The sequence below is a fragment of the Cyclopterus lumpus genome, chromosome 6, assembly GCF_009769545.1.
Source record: "Cyclopterus lumpus isolate fCycLum1 chromosome 6, fCycLum1.pri, whole genome shotgun sequence".
In the NCBI taxonomy this organism is placed as follows: domain Eukaryota; kingdom Metazoa; phylum Chordata; class Actinopteri; order Perciformes; family Cyclopteridae; genus Cyclopterus; species Cyclopterus lumpus.
Window position 1 is genome coordinate 9994484 of NC_046971.1, and position 20124 is coordinate 10014607.

General features: G+C 41.5%; 2 protein-coding genes across 2 annotated transcripts; one reads left to right on the forward strand and one right to left on the reverse strand.

The window, feature by feature from the left end:
- Nucleotides 1-437: 437 nt before the first annotated feature.
- On the forward strand, nucleotides 438-2246 carry fancf (FA complementation group F). Its single transcript, XM_034535447.1, has 2 exons — nucleotides 438-515; nucleotides 786-2246. The coding sequence occupies exon 2, from the start codon at nucleotides 810-812 to the stop codon at nucleotides 1845-1847; it is 1038 nt and encodes a 345-aa protein (XP_034391338.1). The 5' UTR covers nucleotides 438-515; nucleotides 786-809; the 3' UTR covers nucleotides 1848-2246.
- A 6464-nt stretch (nucleotides 2247-8710) lies between these two features.
- slc17a6a (solute carrier family 17 member 6a) lies at nucleotides 8711-19024 on the reverse strand. Its single transcript, XM_034535434.1, has 12 exons — nucleotides 18939-19024; nucleotides 17227-17482; nucleotides 16681-16799; nucleotides 15700-15814; nucleotides 14731-14818; nucleotides 14418-14504; nucleotides 13365-13507; nucleotides 13132-13281; nucleotides 10678-10810; nucleotides 10482-10592; nucleotides 10263-10390; nucleotides 8711-9040 (listed from the first exon to the last, which is right to left on the reverse strand). The coding sequence occupies exons 1-12, from the start codon at nucleotides 19022-19024 to the stop codon at nucleotides 8711-8713; spliced, it is 1746 nt and encodes a 581-aa protein (XP_034391325.1).
- Nucleotides 19025-20124: the final 1100 nt, after the last annotated feature.

Below are 20124 nucleotides of genomic sequence, written 5' to 3' on the forward strand. Positions count from 1 at the left end.
TCAGTCCGAGAAATTCAATCCTTCGATACACTTTGATTAAATGGATTTCCATTTTTTTCTGCGTGCCCATGTAATCTGATCCGACTGACAGACCCATGCCTAAATCAAATTGGATTGTCGTGAATAGTAAATTGGAATGACACTGTTTTGTAAATAAATCATAATGAAGCGGACACAACCCCAAACACATGAATAGGTAATTGCTCTGTTGTCATGATGCTGGTAATCTAATTAGATGGGCTTTGTTTAGAGTAATAGAGTATATATAGAGTAGTAATATAAGTAATAGAGAAGTAACTGTATGTTAGAAAATAAACAGTAGAAACAAAATGAGAAAATCCAAATGTTTGGTTTACCTCGATTCTGCACTTGTTTGTGCATGTTACTGGTTTTACTTGGTGGCTTTTATTTTGAAGGAAATACATCTGCCAAAGCTTAGCACTCAAGAACGCATGCGCAGTAGTACAAGAGGAACAAACAGGCTGTCGGTGTCCACGAGTAAAGAAAATACACAAGTGAGTATATTTCTACTAAATATTCCTTAAATAGTTTATCATACTCTCTATTGTGCGTGACGCTGGATATAATCTAAAACAACTTTCGTTCAAATTAATTTTGTTTTGAAACGTGACACCGGAAGCACTGTTGTTTGAATTTAACGTTAACTGTCGCCGTTAGCTAACATGTTTCTAACCCGCTAGCTAGCTCATTAACGTTCAAAAATGGCTCGGCAGAACACAGTTTGTTGAACGTAAAGCTCGCTAAAGTGTGTATGTCCCTCTCAGTGAGCGTCCAGAGGACAGCGCCACATGGAGGCGGTGCTGAAAAACTTGGCGAGCACGGCGGAGCTGCTGGCTGTGGCGGCGCGGAGCGGGGAGGTGGAGCGATGGGATAAACAAACTCTGACCAGAGCTTTTCAATGGGCCCGGCATTGCGAACACCTCTTCTCCAGGTTTCACAGTAACCCCGCGATAAGGATGTGTATGGAGAAGCAGCTGCAGCTCACAAATCAAGGTTTGCGAGCTGCCTTCGACGGGTACACTGAAGTGTCCTTCTCAGACCTCTCCCGGTGTCAGCACTTGTTGCTTGTTGGGCTGTTGAGAAACCCCGAGCTGCCCATTTCCATCATGAAGATACTGTTTGACACTACGAGTCCTGTAAACACCAAGCAGAGTGAGTGCCAGGACGTTACCGGCTTCTGCAGCCACATCATTCAATGCAAATCTGCTTGTAAAGTCCTGAGTCCTCTCACAGACTTGTCAGCTGTTGGTGCTGATGCTGAGGTGCAGGCGGTGATGCTGATGGAGAGGTTGGATGCTCTTCTGAGCCAAGAGAGTGAAGCCTGCCGAATAGAACACATTCTAGACTCTGTCCTCCGGGGATTTGAAGGAGCACCAGGACATTTCTGTCTCGTCATCGCTGCAGCTTTGCTGACGAAGAAAAACTCAGCTGCACAAAGTGCTTCACAGGACTTTCTCTTGGACTGGCTGCAGAAAGAACAACGTGTGCTGCAGCACCTGTGTTCTGCTTTGCCTGCTACACTTATTATAGACCTGACCAAAAAACACCTGACATTTAGAGATGCATACTGGGATTTGCTGAAAAAGTGGGCATCTGATATGGAGTACAGCATAAGTGAGGGTGACTGGGTTCAAACCACAACAAACCCAACAGTGTCCTTCAACAGACTGACTGAGCACTTTCTGCGCTTGTGTGAGACCTGTCCCTCTCTGAGGAAGGAGGTAGAAAAAGAGCTAAATGCTTTGAAAATTTCAGACGGAGACTTTGATGTCCAAGGTCTGAGTGTGTGGGCAGACCTCCTGTCAGCTTTAAACAAGTCAGTCTAATTATTTAGAGAACAAAGAAATGCCAAAATGTAGCCAAATGTCTTAAGTCTTAATATCTTAATGAAATGTATGACTAGGGCTAGCTAATAAACCTCAGTGCTCTTTGTTACCAAAGAAAATGTGTCCATAGCGCAGATTATTGTAAACTGTGTCAATGACTCAAAGCTGGAAATCAGATTCTTGCTCGGGTTTTCATGTGAAAAAAGGTATCGTAACGAAATGCAGGTATCATAAAAGCATTAGTATCGAAAAACGTGCAAAATACACAGAAAAGGCGCACAAATCCTAAATGTTGTCCTGTCGTTCACAGATATTTATTTACCATTAAAATTCTTGATGTTTGATCCTGACACAAATGTAATTGCTGACGGCATTCTATAAATGCTCACTTCAGTTGTTTGTGAAGCCTTAACAGTGTAATGATTTTCTGTAATATTTTAGCCATGCACCTTGTAATAGTGGGATTCGTTGTTTTTGTCAATTGCAATTGGATATGTGTTAAAAATGCACATCTTACAAGGTTTGGACAGATGGTAGCGTCACATGCTGCCTCGTAGCAGCACGTGATCTGACTAAATTACATTGAAAGTACATGTCAGGTCAGTGAACAGTTTACGCTTTATAAATTGGACTCTGGTGATTCAAGGCTTCATTTGGCCCCATAAATCCCACCTTGCTACTAAATTATACTATATATGTACTGTTTAAAAATCGGTCTGTAGCTGCTGATTTATGAGTTCCTAGAAAATGGTCTTAAAGAAAATAGGTCCATAAAGAAATTGCGAAAAGAAAGGAAAGGCTTTGTGTAATCTAGTTGACCCTTTTCTGACTACACACCTAAAATCATTTTCACTTTCTCACACACACCATCTGTCAATATTACCTCCTCACAACAAAGCCGCACTCCTTTCCAAATCTAAACATTTTGATTGGCTCAATGCCAGTAACGTGACTCGACTGCCAATTTCACACATCTCCGACCTTGCCCATGTGTCAGAGCACCTCTGCGGCGAGGGATCAGTTAGTCAGATCAGGTCGTCTTCAATCAAACCGTCCACAATAGCTGGTGTGTGACATAACTGTGGCAGACAACGGATTAGAGAACCGTCCGCCGTGCGGAGGGAAACACCAACACGACCACGGCTCGTTTAACACGCCACAAAAGCAATTCACGCCGAGACAGACGAGGGTCACTGAGTAAGGGGATGCATGTACACAACCAATTTATTTCTATCCAATGAAGAACATATGCATCTGGCTGGATGGAAACCAACAAAGATTTAATGGATCTCATCTGCTCCTGGTTTATAGATGGATGCAAATCAAATTAATCTAGATGTTCAGCATGTTGGATCAGATTTTAGCCAGTTGGGTAATCAAAGGAAATAATTACAAGACACATTTCTAGAGTTTATTCAGCAAAGATTTTTTCATCCTCTACATGTTACCAACCAGCACTTTATTGTTTTAGATTCAACACTGACTTCTTTTTTTTCATTTTTAGATTTTGTTTCTCACTCTTCTTACACATATCTGGCAGAGTGTCTTAGCACCCGCGCCGATGATTCAGCCGTGTTAGTCTCACTCCAAATTTGAAGCCTATAAATAATGGCTGTATCTCTATTAAATGAGAACATGAGAACATTTCCCGATTATTTATATAGGTGAAATGATGCCCATGTCAGACAACTGATAATAGCAAGGAAAGCTCATTATTTTCAATCTCTTTATGCCAAAGAATATTTAGTTTTCTCAGACAGGGAGCTGCAATTAATTTATTATAAATACCAGTTTTTACTTTAACAGGATTAAAACCCTTTTAATATAAATCAGCTATTTACCAACCTGTTTTTTTGTCTCATAAATGGGATCAAATTGCCCTCTGCTCTTAACCTGCAAGGTGAAATTACAGGTTGTCTTATTGTATCACTTCAAACAGCAGGAGGTCGACACAGCCTCATAATATCCGCACCAGCCCACTTTAAATGTGAGGTTTGCTTCGAGAGGTCTCTTAGTAGCCACTAATCTCTTGAAATAAATAATGTAGTATTTGTGGGAATACAGTATGTAGCATTCTATCTTTTATAAAAAAGAATGCATAAAGAAAAGCATTTCCTGCTCTCACATCTTATCTGTGGCTTGTTTTTGATTCTGTCCATTGTATTATTGTTCTGTGTCATCGTGGGGCAACACACTGCAGTGTGACGGGCTGAGGGCGACTGCTGTTCTGCAGCTTCTAAAGGGTCGTGAAGGATAGCGTTCATTAAAACTCAAAGCCAGCCCCCATCTGGTAGTGTGAATAGGGAGTCCTCCGGGGGGGCGGGGTGGAGGGGTGTAGAGCCCTCCCTCGGCACGTGCCTAAGCCGCTCCAGCCTAGCCCCTTGTCTGGCCCCTTGTCTGGCCTGGGTGACGGATCACAGAGGCAGGAGGGCCCCTCCGCACACCTGTGTCCCACCCAGAGGATGCTGATCAGTGGCCTTTATCATCAGGCATGCACCGAGGAAGAAGGGTTGTCGCTTTCATTTGGGTTTTTCCGCTGCGAGGAAAAGGTGGATGAGAGTGTAAAGCTTCTGCAGAGTCATTATGAGAGGTTGGTGTCGCTTGGGAACAACAGAATGAAAGAAGTTCAGTTTCCAGGACATGTGCTGTGGCTGCAGAAACACGACTGTATTGTTGTACATAAGGAAAGGGAGGGGAAAAGAAGCCACAACAAAAGGAAGTAGCGCTGCAACGATTATGATATGGATGCCGTCATAAAAGAAAGCTAGCTGTTTTATGGTTATGGAATGCCCCTTTTTTCATGACATGCAGGAGATTAATACACAATTCAAGTTGTAAATGATGTTCCCTTGTCAGCAAAAATTATCATCGTCATTCCATCCAGATTTCAAAGCAAAGCACTTGCTTCAACGAGAATATCGTGTCCAATCTTGTCAGCCTCTCATCCTTTGTCTGAGTGTGATACGAGCTTGATAAGAGCATGCTGTAGAGAGGAGGGTATGAAGCCGTCAACGTAATGTGATATGGGGGAGGGGAAGTGGAAGGACCTGTGATAGATTACCTCACATGCAACTGTAGGAAACCAGTTTTGTGGAGGAAAAACAATTGGATGTCGCAACGCCCCTCCTCTTCCTCTGATTGTGGAAGATGCAATTCTCACTCCTCGTGTGGCGGGTCTGAAAATGTAACACTTAAATGGCATCCCTGTTGCCCCGCCTCAGTCCTGTGTTAGTAGTTTGGTACTAAATCATGATAGCACACAGTTTGTGTTGCTTTCGGGGGAGCTAAACAAGATGGAGATCTTCTACAGGGGACGCCATTTGCATATCACAAGAAGGAGGGCGTTTTTTAAAAATTGTATTTATCTTAAGCAGAAGCTCTTTATAAAAACAAGAGATTTAAAAAAAATCATGTCGGGGAGATGCAGTAATCTTATTTCTAAACAGCTATATTTAAATATATATATATATATGCTGTATATTGGTTTTAGTTTGCACATAGGTGGAGAGCAGAGACATATAACATGTCTGGTAATACAGACTGATTCGGGGTGTCGAGCTCACCATTAATAAAGCAATTAGCAAGGGAGGAGAAGGAGGCGTTTATAAATTCAATTGCCCCGCGGTAGTGTAATGTCACGCTCGCGTGCCATAAAACAGTAATTACTCCAAAACTGCTTTGACATTTGTGGTTGTAATTACTTCTTCTTTTTACATATGAGGGGATTCAAATTTTTGATTGTGAGTTAAAGGATATTCAGGCAGCAGTTTGGAGAGATCGCTGTGTACAATTTGGACTGCAGACTAGAGGAGAGCGATCGGGAGGATAATTGCATGCTGGCTGAGTCCCAGGGGAGGAGTGCAACCCCGTCATCAAACACTCATTCTGGCTGGGCCTCATCCCATTACAGTCCCCCAGGAGCCACACTGCACCTGCCCCACAGACTCACAACTACTCAATCCCCCTTCACGCGCCTACAAGATTACACCACCAGGCAAATATCATCTCAAAAACTCAAACCGTTTTTTGAGATGCTGCAAAAATAACAGAGTGGGTGGAGGTTAGTGAAAGGAGAATGCTCAGAGAATTCCCACCTATGAATGAAATGCAGACCAAATGTTGTCCAATTACCACGCGCCCCAACAGGCACGTCACCGGAGCAACAGCCATGACCACTCCGGCTGGTTAGGCATGAGAAAACATGTTCCACGTGGCTGGTGACACAATTGTGTTTTCTGTCAAATTAACATGCGCACCGAGAAGCAGGCGGCGGTGAGCGTTAATGGTTTCCCTCCTCAGCCAGGCAGATAACCGGAGGAGAAACTGAGATTCACTGTAATTGCTGCCACTGATGCTTCTGGAAGGGTTTCAGACATGGAGCTGCTTCCTGTGATCGAAGCATCAGTCAACACGGAGCAAGGCTACTGTAGACTCAGTGCTGCTGCTGCTGCTGCTGCACATTAAATTGATTCAGTGTCCATCATGTGCATAAAACCGATGGTCAACATGTTAACCTTCACAAACTTCATGCCTGTCTATCATTTCTTTAGCGGGGAGAGCGGAGCTGCAAAGGCTTTATTGACAAGAGACTTTCCTGCTTATATTCACTACTAAATACTAAGAATTCTGAAATATAGGTAGCAAAGCTAGCATGACTGTGCTTGTCACCAACATTTATTCTGAATTAAAACTTTCATGAGAAGCATTTTTGTTTTAAAAGTGCAATACGCTCTAGAGTTAAACAGTATTGATTTGTCGTTGAATTAATGCAGGAGCTGGGTCAATAGTTGAATATTTTGAATGTAACAGTGTTGACCTCAGTCGTGTAGAGGAGGACACACCCGGGAAACACAATAGTTATTCTCACAAGGTGTTTCCTTTTTTAGTCTTGCCTAAGATCTTTCTTTTCCTCTACAACTCAGATAAATGTTAGATGCTGCTGAGAGGTTTAATGGGTTCATCACACTTCTTTGCACCTACATGACACATCTTCATCCACACTGCATATTAAAGACGGGACTCTGAGGGAAGGCAGACAATAACCCAGGTGTATAGCAACGTAAACTCCAGTGCTGCTTTCCTTTTACCAATTACCAAGCTACAGGGTCCAATATCCACCCTCGGACTCCAGAGACCTCAGACATTGATTTCCTAATGAGAAACGTGAAGAGAATTGGTGATGCACGACACTGATTGGAGAAGGTGGTTAACTGGTTAGGTAGTCTGGCTCCAGTCTCTGAAGACCACTAACCTTCAGATAAACAGCTGACTGTGCTACAGTACATCACATCAACACACACGAGGAAAAGAGGACGAACTGTAAGCCCTCTGAGGCAAATTTGTAATTTGTGATATTGGGCTATACAAAATAAACTGAATTGAAATTGAATTGAATTGAACGACAAAAAAATGACTTTTGGTTGTTTAGTTTTTTTTATAAAATGATAGTATTTTTTATACTTTTAACACTTTTGACATCAACATACCTCTTCATTAAATACAATATTAGAAGCCATAAAATCACATTTATCTGTTTACATAAACTTCAGGCACAAAGCCTTTATAGCATTTTTTGGTCATCTTAAACATTTGTAAATATCCATATATTTTTTTAACATCCTTGCAAATTTCATACAGCAAATAAAGAAAGTGTTCAAATAGCAAATCAATTCTGTTGGAAGAGCGATCTATTAACTCAAAAGGTCCACTCAAACGACAATATCAAAGTGTCAACAAAGTACTTTTGGTGACAATGAGAACAACCAAGAAACACCAAGAGCACAACAACCTGGTTGTTCACAGACATTACTGCATTCCTCGCTGTCAAAATGCAACACGTCCTGCATCATGAGCACTAAAGCTGGATTCTCCAGACACTAGTAATTTGTTAAAACACACACCTTAATGTTGAGCATCACATGACTCCAAAACAATTACAGTTAGATACAGCAAGCCAGTGTTACATTACAGAACAGAATGAGATGGGTGGCGGCTGGTACACAGAATTTATTGCAGTGCACACCAAACATCAATAAACAATGTCTTCTGAGCAATCGCCTTCAAAACTTTTTTGATTTGTCTCACATCACGAGTGGCACCTGATAATGAAAGTTCATCTTATTATTCATCATGGCAGAAGACGCTTATCTAAGAACGAAGCAGTGAGCCGAATGAGGACTATCGATGGCTGTGAGGCGGCTGCATCTGAAACATCGATCTGAGCAAATTCATGCAACAAACACACACTAAAACTCTACGGTTCAACTTCACTCACGCTATTTTTGTCTTATAGTGTATTATAGACCTCGCTCGAGGAGGAGACCTTTTTTTTGCAAGCAGACATCTCCCTGAAAAGGTACTGTCCATGAAAAATATGGCCTTTTATATTAATGTTAACACAGATCAACGACCCAAAATCCACAATAGTCTCACAGAAACAGTATACAGGTATATACAGTACATAAAACACATTTGAGAAACAGAATAAAATCTTGTTTTAGAATACTTAGTTTAGTTAGTTTCAGTGCAATCAGAGTGGTTTTTCAGAGAAAGACCCTATACGATGGTCAACTGCAGTGTCATCTGGTTCGTGTTGTTCAAGTAGATTGATGAGGTTTGAGTGCCTAAGAAGTACAACATAGGCCTGCAGTTTTTTTTGCTCTCTTTATAGTGAAGCCCTACTGTAGGTAGATGTGATGAGAGACGTGTGAGAATCTAATGAGGATTGTTCTGCATTGCAATAAACTATTTCTTTACATTGGCTTTTTGAAACTACTTGAATACACAGAATGGACTTAAATATCTAAGTTAATGTTGTGCAATCCGTGATGGAGAGTCTGTTTCTGTAAACAGACGAGTCTGGCTTAAGAGTAGCCGCGCTCAGCATACATCTTTCCGGCCGGTTCCTGTACATACTCTTCCGTCTTATCCCAGTCCTGAACCCAACCTCCGTTGAGCTGTGCAGTGGCCCCGTAGCTTTTAGCCGGACCGGCCATGGCGCCGTAACTCTGCGTGGTGTCTCCCGTCTCTTCGGCCAGCTCATCCTCATCGATGAAGCCACACTTCTCTTCGCTGGTTTCTTCAGGGTCGGCCCATGGCTGTTTCTCCCCAGATGCAAAGATCCCATAAAACACCACTCCCCCATAATGCACCAGGGAAGCAATGAGGAAGACATACTGCCACTCGTCCCGCGTCTAGAGACAGAAAACAGTTGCAGCCAGGCTAAGTCACTTCTTTAATAAGGCCCTGATGGTGTGTTTTCTAAACTGACCTCTTACCATGAGCAGTGTGCTCCTAAATGTCCTACCACAGTCCCCACAGCTTTGGTTTCACATGAGAGATTCCTGTATTTGGGTTTTTGTCTGTGCTCTTCCCACTTTGAAGTTAGTAGGTGATGTCATGATCTAACAATCAGGATTTGCCAACATCTGAATCAGTGTAATGACAGTTGTGGGGTTGTCTGTCAATATCAAATATCAAATGTATATAAATATATATATATATATGTAGCTCTATATTGCGTTGTATTTGCGATGCCACTGCCACTTTTGATTGATCCAATAAAATGTGTTTGATTTGATTGAAATCCCTCTTGTTACTAAACCCCGTCCACACATTCTGTCTCTCTTGGATAATACGCGTCAGCACTAAAGATGCTCTAATTGTCGTCAACACATTCTTACTCCCAACTCGTCAAATATGGACGCCTGGTCACCTGAAAATATGACGCTCTTCATAACATCTAGCGTGAGTTTTGAATGTAGTCAGTTTCTACTCGTTACGTGCATGGTGTCTTTTCAAAATGAACTTGTGTGTTCACAGAAAGTCAGGTTTAAGCAACAAAACCAGAGTTAGGTTTAGGAAAAGAGCGTGGTTGATATTAACTTGACTTACTAACTCCTCATGTTGCTCCTGAGTTACAAACGAGACATGTGAGTAGCGACACTGACAACTTTCGTGACTAGCGAGTGACGTGGCAAAATGGGAACGCTTTCTTTAAGTTTGCACGGGACACAAACAGCAGCACTCTCCTCGACGCAAGTCCTGTATTTGTTTGACCCATCCACAACCCCCTCTCGCTGGCTCGCCCTGTGTGGAACATTTCACTCTCTATACGACGTACTGTAAGTTGCTCCGACCGTCTAATAATGACGAGGATGAGAGTACATTGTAGGGTGTCACATACAGATGCTAATGGGAGCCTCCATACGTCACACTGACCATCTGTTGGTATTTGACGAGTTGGGAGGAAGACCGGGTTGGCTTCATAACTTCTAACTTGTTGAATTCCATTGTTGCACATTTAGTTTTGAATATAGAAAAAATACTCAAGATTTGAAACCACTATTTCAAGGGGCTTTAAAAGTTCCTATATTCACCAACATTCACATCGCTGTATGAATAGAAATGACTCACCTTGTTCTTTGTCATGGCTCCCACGATTAGAGGGCACACCATCCCTGACAGGGTACCCACCCCGTTGGATATACCCATGAGGATGCTGGCATAGCGAGGAGCGATGTCTAGATGGTTGACATTGAAACCTGCAGCAACAAAAGGTGAATATTCTGAGTGTGGTGCTCTTTTGAGGAGCACGAAGGAATTTGATCTAGAATCCGTTGCTCTGAGACTCACCTGATATTGCAAATCCGCTAAAACCCACCGCCAGAACTAAGAAAGAGATGGCCACCCCCTTACTGTGAGAATAACCAACCACTAACAAGAAAGTGGCCTCCATACCAAACCCTAAAAACAACAAGAGAGTTACTTGATGAGGAATATGTATTTAGTATTATGGCAACAGACAGAGAGCTGATTCACAAAGCCTCACCTCCACAGTTCATGATTTTCCGGACATTGGTGGTGGACATAATGTTGTGGATCCGCAGGTAGTCCGCTAACTGGCCTCCTAAGGGCACGATGATGGTCATGACCAAGTGAGGCAGCGCTGACACTATTCCAACCTGGAAACCATCAAACACTTTTCTGAAGCAGTTGTGACAACTACACATAAACTGTCAAAATAAAAGTGATTCTTCTTGTTTTCTCAGACACAATCTGTGTGTCTGTTTCCTCCTCTGACAGCAGTGTCACATCTGAGCAATCATTCACCCGCAGTAATCGCAGCAGCCCGTCCTGAAGCTGAATTACATCTGCCAAACCAGCTTGATTCATGCGTCACACTCTGCAGGGAGCTTTTAAGATTAACTGGAATCTTTGTCTGACACATTCGCTCATGGACAGGATGAGCAGAAAAGTACCAAAAACACAACACCAACACTTTCAGAATGCTATCAATGCAAAAACCAGACATTTTGTTTCAGAATTGGTATTCAAATCGTTTTTCTTAAACCAAGTGAAAGATTATAACAGAGGAGGGAAATAATCCTGCTGAAATGTTTTGTGAGAGGGCTGACTTTAGGTTCAATGAACATAAATCCATTCATCTGATTGAAACAGAAGGCTTTTTAGTCAAAGCATTCAATAAAGTTAAGCAAACGATTTAAATAGTAAAAAGCCACTTCACTCTGCTTGTCCTCAACCCTCACAGTCTAATGACATTGGCTCTTGATCCCTAACAATAACAACAATGGAAACATTGGACACATTGTTGGACACAATAGAGTGCTGCAGGAATGACGTAACTTTGGGGGCCCACCCTTGGAAGTTAGCATCGCACTGGTGCCCGCAGCAAAAAGCCAATGGGATCTTTTCACTGGACTTTGGATAATTGCAGAAAATAAACTATGTGGCAAACACAAGTGGTTGATACTTGCACATTTTGTTCATCAAGATAATCTTCACCAATAAAAAAGACTATATGGTTTTTAAAGTGGATATGCAATTGGCAGACTTAAAACCTTTTTTAGGATACATGGAAGTGCCAAAATCCATAAGAGGGGTATTTATTGACGTATTTCATATTGTAGAATGAAACACTAAGATATTCTTAGCGTCTGTTAACCACAAACCTTATGTCAGGCATCTAACTGAAAACCTATTCAAACAAACCCATTGGTTTAAATGAGGGAGGCAGAAGAGCAACAATTTAGTTGTAGGACGTATTTCTTCAGCACATGTTTAACACAGTGACACCTGTTGTCAAGCAGGGTGCACAACTAATGAGAATTATATCAAAGTCTTTATTATCAGCCATGAAGAGTGGAGTAGGGAGGGTTATGTCAAGGTGACTGCAGGCAATAGGAACTTAAAGAAATAGTCAGAATGGCAAACTGATAATCACAACAACAACAAAAACACGGAGCCAACAAAAACCATGATTTCAATTCAAAAGAATCTAAGGAGGGGATGATGTGCAGGTGGATAGATGGGCAGAGGTGAGAGAAATTAGTTGGTTAGACAGGAGACCAGGCAGGGACCTGATTGGTGTGGGGGGGGGGGACACTGGGAACCGGGAAGGAGCTGATTGGCTGGGAACAAGGCTGAGACAGACCAGGTGTGTAGACGGTCAAAGAAGAGAAAGGCAGTACAGGAACACAGGAGGAAAAACACAGCACAGAAAACCCATCCTATTTAGTTTTCCAGAAAAAGATTGAATATGTCCCAGTACACAGTATGTCAAATGCAGTGTGCCAAAAATGCAAGGATGTTCTACTACATCCAAGCAAGCATGCTTTTCTGGCTATTCTGACCCACAATCCTCTGCACAGCAAATATATGAGCAAGAGGGTCAAAGTTCAAGGTTCTATGTTGAATGAGGTAGTAGTATGTCCCAGTTGAGTGCATACTACATGCAACTGTATTCACTTTGTAAGGGCAGCAGCAGTATATGTACCAAAATAAATGCAATTTGGAACGCAGTGTCAGAAAACAAAAGGGTATCTATGACTGCCCTGGTGCATGCTGGGAGGTTACCTAACTAAACTCATATAAACTATTTATTTTAGGATGACTCCAATAAAACATTTTAAAGTCTGAACTCATTTTTTGAGCACTTTTGGACAGAGGAAGTTTTTAACATAACATTCACACCTTTTTAGTTGATATGATGAACTTGTTTAACATTTGCTTATTACACATCCAGCAGTTATAGCAATATTATTATGAATTGTGTTTTGGGCCACATGATGAATCATATTGAGTCAAACATGTTTTCACGGTAAATATCTGTGTCTTTAGCTGCTTAATGTTCCACTTCACCAGCTAGGTGCTAACTGTAAGACGGGTCATAGCACTAGCAGCACTGCACTGAACTTGACCAATTTATGGCTGAGAAATGTCTGGAGTCATGGCTGACTCCATGCATTATGGGGGATTTATTTACCTTGCTGATTTCAAAGCCAAACACCTCCTCAAAGTATGCAGGCTGGCTGATGAGGAGCAGATAAAAGGTCCAACTCCTGCAGAAGTTGGCCACGATGATTGCATAGACGGGCATGGAGGTGAAGAATTTCCTCCAGGGAGTCTTGTATTTCTGTTCAGACAAGCAGTGAATCAGCCGGACATACATCACTTGTCGGGGTGTTACAAATCAATGGATACAGATTGAGAACTCACTTCCATTGCGCCCATTAGCTGGGCACTTTCCCCGATGCTCTCCTCAATGTAACGGCGCTCCTCGTCAGTGATGGTCGGATGCTCCGCTGGGCTCTCGTAGGACACCAAGATCCAGAACAAGTACCAAAATATCCCAAAGCATCCTGAACATCACAGGGATGACGTCAAGAACCAAACATGTCCGTCATTACAAACTCTGTGCAGCCAAACATTGCTCAGACCCACAGGACTTTTTATTTGTATTTTAGTGGAGATGCCATTTTTTTAAAGACATCAAATATGTCAGAGTGAACTTTGGTGAAATGTGTATAACATGATGCACAACATATCTGGAGTGTTTCTATTGAATAAGATATTGCAGCCATAACAAACAGTGAACTTTGTGTTTCTTTATAGTTTCTTCTTTTGAAAGTGACATAGTCTCCATTTAAGTGATTGAAGTCTCTGAACATCCACACAGGAGATGTAATTGTATTCTGGCTGATGAGACCTCTGCTCAGGTTGAAGGTGGACAGAGCTTTGTTGGGAATTTATCAGCTCACAAATCTGCATCAGCCAATGAGAATGACACAGGTGTAATTTGTCCCACCCTAACAGGTTCAACTAAGCTCACTAGCTAGCGAGGAAGATGCCACTCAATCGTTCAATACAGGCCCACAAAGTCCAAAGCATGGATTTTAGGAATTAAATGTTCTAGTAATCAGGCTATGGATGATAAGTGGAAAGTTAGATGTATGAAGTGGAGATTTCTGGATCAGATTACTAGAAAAAACTGCATTGTAAATGACATACATTTTGCAGTTGAATAGGGTGAAAAACTGCCCAGTTGATTACTTACATAAAGACAATTATTTGTTCCATTTAAATATGCAGGTGAGACACTATTAAAGCTAGATTTTGGTGATTTTAGAAGAAATCTACAGATACAATTAGACAAAAAGTGTGTTGTTATAGAAGCAAAATAGCCCAACATTTCAAAATTGACCATTAGGAGAAACAATGTATCTGCCCGTCATGGCTGGCCTTAAATGTACTCACGACAGTGATACTCACCATACAAATAGAAGACAGAGGACCATCCAGTGTACTGGACCAGGATCCCAGCCAGAGGCATGGCTATCACTGCACCAGCATAGGAGCCTGAACAAGACACAATATGATGAGCAAGCAGAATTTGATCCCGGATGCTTATTCAGACTGCAGTGTTGTCCCATTGTCTAGTGACACGAGTGTCCAGTACACGTTTACACACAATTCAGGAGCAATATTTTGTCATTCTAAACCTGCTTTTCAGTGTATGAAGTAATATGATTGTATAATCGATATGACACTTATGAATCAGTCACAGAAAAGTAGATTTGTGTACCACAGAAGGAGATGGTTGCCAGACGACTTCTTTCCAGTGGCGGAGCCCATTTGCTCCAGATCCCGTGGCACGCTGGATAAGTCACTCCCTGCACGGTGACAAATGACGTTACAGTCACAGATCATTTTACATGTTTTTCTACTTTCAGTCAATATAATTTACATATTCTGATTCTACCTGATTGACCTAGTCTGTTCTCATTTGCCAAAGACATACAAGCCAAATTGTAGTTATTAATAACAAACAAACTGACATGCATTGCAACTGACCTTTTCTAATATAAACTAATGGGTTAGGTGTGAAGCAGTGCAGTCTCAGGCTGACCACCCACTTCACGGAGAAAATACTGAATTGCTCCTATTAAATCTTCATTACACACTAAGTGGCATACAATCAACTATTGATAGACACAAATTGCTGGGGTTTGCAGTGGGAGACACCCTGAAATGCTAATGTTTAATTTGCAGTAATAAGTCGATGGGTGCTGAGCACAGGCGGGCGCGCTCTCTCAATGGTCATGAGTTGCTATTGAAAATACAGCCAGGCAAAATTACAAAGGAGAATAACCTTCAGTCTAATAATAGCGTCTTTCTCTAAAATAATGTCTGTTGCGCTGGAGGCTCCGCCCGCATCAAGTGGTTTTCATGTCTTTTGTTTTGTATGTTTCTCTGTGAACATGCAGTAAACCAATAAACCCTGCTATTCAGGGGTGTATAGTGTTGGGGTACAAATCCGATTATTGTGTACAGTATAATGAATGGAACCTCTCCATAATGGGCTTCATATTCTAATTATGAGAGAAAGCCTGCAGGGATGTGTGAGAACAAGGGGATTTCTGTAAATCGTGGTCATAAACAGAATGTCAGGACAATTTCATTTGGGTCGAGTTTAGCTCTCAGCATGATAATGAGGCATCATTTTAGAATCTTTTAAAGGTCAGGGTGTGATGTGCAAACTGTGCATTCGTACCTCCACCAACCCTTGTAATATCCTCACAAAGATGACTAATCCATAGTGCGTCCGGGCGGCAGAGGGAATGAACATGTTCAAGATGGATGTCAGCACAATGGCAGCACCGAAAACTCTGGATAAACAGTATGTTGGGTTATTTGTCAGAATATCATCAACACAAGATCATCTTATTTAAAGGAGATACATGGCAGCAACATTGATTCAAGCATAACACATATAAGTAGTACAAAATATCAAAACAATGTTAAACTGTGGGATTCCTTACTGGGAGAATTATCATTGATGAGAAAGATAAATAATTCCTAATTGGATGGCACACACACACACACACACACACACACACACACACACATTATTCATGAGAGCAGTAGGTGTTTGCAGCAGAAGGCCTCAGTGGGCTCAGCTGACTTGGCATGATGAAGCTCTTCAAAGATTTGCATCTTATTTAGCTTAATTTCCCTCATGAGAAATCAAACAACTTTATAATGTACAAAAGCTTCTCCTACTTTGGTTGCTTTATAGCATCATCACTTCTATATTTACATGGGTTTCTAATGTGCCATTGTTATAGTTTGTTATCTTCTACATATTAGTTGTTCTTTTTCTATATACTTTTGTCTAATTGCAGCTGACTAATACTTTGATGGAGTGAAATAATGTAATTATAGAGGCAGCATGGCTATTGAAATCATACTACAATCATTACTTAGAGCCACATTTCACACTGCAGGGCTTCGGCTGATGTGGTTGCCATGCCTCTGAACATAAAGGATTAGACACGGTGGTCCCATGGGAGCTCATTAACATGAGGAGGCACGCCTGGGCATCGGCCTAATCCCCAGTATATCTGCTGTAAAGTCAGGCTCTTTCTTTTCAAACCGTGAGATGACATTTCTATTATAAATGATAAATAGGGACATACAACGGATAACTAGCCCCACCCACGCTATCCATTCGTAGTTTATTTATTGCAGTTACCTGTTTGCAGCCAGTCTTGAGGAGATATACCCTCCTGGAATCTGAGTCACTATGTAGCCCCAGAAGAAGGAGCCATGAATCATCCCCACGGTCTCTGGGTCCCAATTGAATTTCGCTTTCTTTCAGAAAAAAAAGACACATTTTAATTTCTTGGAGTTGTACATACCTACAAAAAAAGGTTAATGGTGTAATCAAAATGCTTTTCATCTTATTGTGAAATACTGTAATCGTGTAAAATTTTGTCAGAAAGATATCAGATCTATTTGATTCGATGCTTCCAGAACGTTGTAGCAACAGCAACGCGGTCGATCAATTAATCAAAGCACACAATAAGCAGCTTTGACAAATACAAATAAAGAAACCTACATGTGTTCTCTTCTGCGTACTATATACAGGCCCAGCACAATAAATACAATTTAAAAGTACGCATGAGCTCAATTGAGGTTATCCAGTTAAGTGTATTAAAACCTATCAATCAGTCTATTGGCTGTGGCCCTCATCACTTATTAAACACGTGGGCTCGTGCGAGGAGGAGTCACCACGCACCTCAGTGATGATGATCTTGCCGTTTTGGTGGATCGTGCTGTTATTGACCATGCTGACGATGGCCACACCCAAGTTACACCGGATACCGAAGGAGATGCAGAAGCCCATCCCGCTCAGCATAGCGATGATGTATCTGCGCGGAAGCCCGAAGCAAGTGCAGTCACACAGGGGCTTCTTCCGCTCCTGGTCGGCCTTGGGTCTCCCATCCTCCGTGAGCTCGATCGCCTCACCTGTCTGTTGTCGCTTTTCCAGCCTCCTGCACAACACGAGCCGATTATATGTTTGTTTTTTTGTAGTTGTTGCTCTCTAGATTCAATTCAATGTCGACACGTGGATGTATGCATTCAAACATTCAGGCAAATGTAGCTGCATTTAAAGGAGCGAGAACTATCAGTGGAAAATGTGTGATTTCGTTGATTTTCTGCCACAACTAAATGTATACTTCTTTACTCGTGTATTTATTCACATGCCTCTCACAAGCTGTTTGCAGCCAATGCTACAGATGAAATGAGCACGCACCTTAAGTACTTCGTGCTCTTAACGACAGGCCTTGACAATGTCTTCATTTCCATCCTTTAATTTGGCTCAGGCCATTCAAGTCAAACTGCTTTATATTTATTTATTCGTTCCCTGCTGGACATGTTTATGTTTCTGTTAAAGAAAGACTCGTTGACAAACGAGGAACGAATTATATCCATACCGCATTGCAGCAATATAAGCACCATCGTTGTTAAGAGTTAATTTTGCCCTTATAATTTATTTATTATCTCCCATAAATGTGGGATTGGCATATTGCTTTGGCTTCCACTTAAAATTTGAAGAAATACATTTGAAGTTAATTAAAAACAAACATAGCATTTAAATGTCTAGGCCTCATCCAGTAAAATAACCGGCCTGCTTTATGAAATGAAACCAACATTTTTCTTTTCTTGCAAAGCTTTGAGTCACGTTTCTGTATTGCAACTTGGAATCAAGTTCAACATCATCGATCTAAGGAGCAACAAATACATGTTGTGTGCCTGCACAAATAATCGTCTAAAATATGTGTAATTTATAAACGTTACGTGATTCCACGTGATTTGTGTAAGCATTCGTTTTTTCGAGCTTAATATTCAATCAAAGGCAATTTTATTCGCATTTACAATCGGAAGTATGCCATAATTAAATTTGATACATGTGATTTATACATCCTGCTCCCTTACTCTGATTTTAATTTGGAGAGCTGTTTGCTTTCAGTTATCAGTTTTGCTTTGGATTACATTTCATTTTGGTCCTTCTGACAGTATATAGAAAAAAGGAAGTCAATTGATATGAAGTCCATCGATCTTGGATTAATACAGATGGATACATAAGGTAATAGATATTCTCCGACCTTGTGTCACGACTCGCTCTGTTTCATTAATTATTAAAAAAACACCCACAGCAGCTGGTGGAGGGGATCATCCTCCAGGGAAATATCTGATCCTTAAATATTCGGGCCACACGACTCTGTTTTTAGCATTCTGTCCGTGATCCATCTCATAAAGAAAAGATTTCCTTCTTGATTTGAATGTAATTCACTATTAAGCACATTTAAAGCCAGTGCATGATTTATGTGTGATTTTATTATGTGTGATCTTAACATCTGGATAGTTCCTATTTTAGTTTATTTATAACAATGATAATATTCTGTAATCAAAAGACGTGCAGAAATGGGGATGTCTTTGCCTTACTTGTAAATCTTCCCGAGGGCCTTTCCTGCGATCTGTTTGATTCCCTCCTTGGTGGTAGGGGCAGCTTTTTCCGCGCCTGGCTCCATATCAAAATGATGTATGAAATTCTACAATACTATAATAAATACAAGTGCTGCATTAATGAGCATATTGTGAAGATATTAATCCAAATAACGCGCTCCTGTCTTTTAAGCAGAACACGTCACGATGTCCTGAAAAGATGAGCCGGAAAATGGAGAAGAGAGGGAACACGTTCAGTCGGAAAGGGCTGGTTTCACAGTCACAAAACAGCAGTCCATTAACTCCGCTTTTGCCTTGCGCAATGTTAATCCATGCAGTGCCATTTTAAGATCCAAGCCGCGATTAGAAAACAGCAACACAGAAAATAGAAAGTTGTTTTTTTTGGGGGGGGGGGGGGGGGGGAGGGGAAGGGAGGACTTTTTCTTTTAGATTTCTTCGAGAAATCCAGGTGGAAAAGTGAAAATCTTCAGCCGGTGCAGGTCAGCGGAGCTCCGGTCTAATCTGAGGGGAAGATCTCCGGTGAGGCAGCAGCCGGAGGAGGTTTCAGCACCGCGGACAGCGCACAGCTCATCTACCTGTCAGCAGCTCCGCGCAGCGCCCCTCCTCCCTCCGCTTTCGACGCTCCTCTCCTCTAATTCAATTACGACGTAAAAAAATCTGTCAACAGCGACAGTTGCCACTTGCATAACCTCCCTCCTTCATTTATATATAACTGAATAAAAAGGATTTCAGCTGCGATCACTCAAAAGACTTGCTGCAGCAGGCACAAAGCATTGATCCCCCCCCCCCCCTCCCTTTATACATCCGGTTATTGCTCGGTTTTAGTTTGGCCTGCATGCGCTTACGGACAGTGTTAAACCTATGTGGACCCATTTATAGAACTAATTGTTTTCAATAAATTGAATAAATTGAGGATTGTAATTGTGTTTCACTGAATAAAAGAAGGAGTATTCACACACGTGGAACCAGACCGTAAAGTACACTATGCAGTCAACCACGGAGAGGCAGTGTTGTGTAAGTTAACTGATACGAGATTCATTGAGATAAAGGAGACTGTGAATCATTGTTACATACAGTTTATTTATCTCATTCCCCCAATCAAAGACAGCCGGTGATTCAATACAGGACATACAGAGGTGTTCTAGATAGTTTCAAAGAACATTAC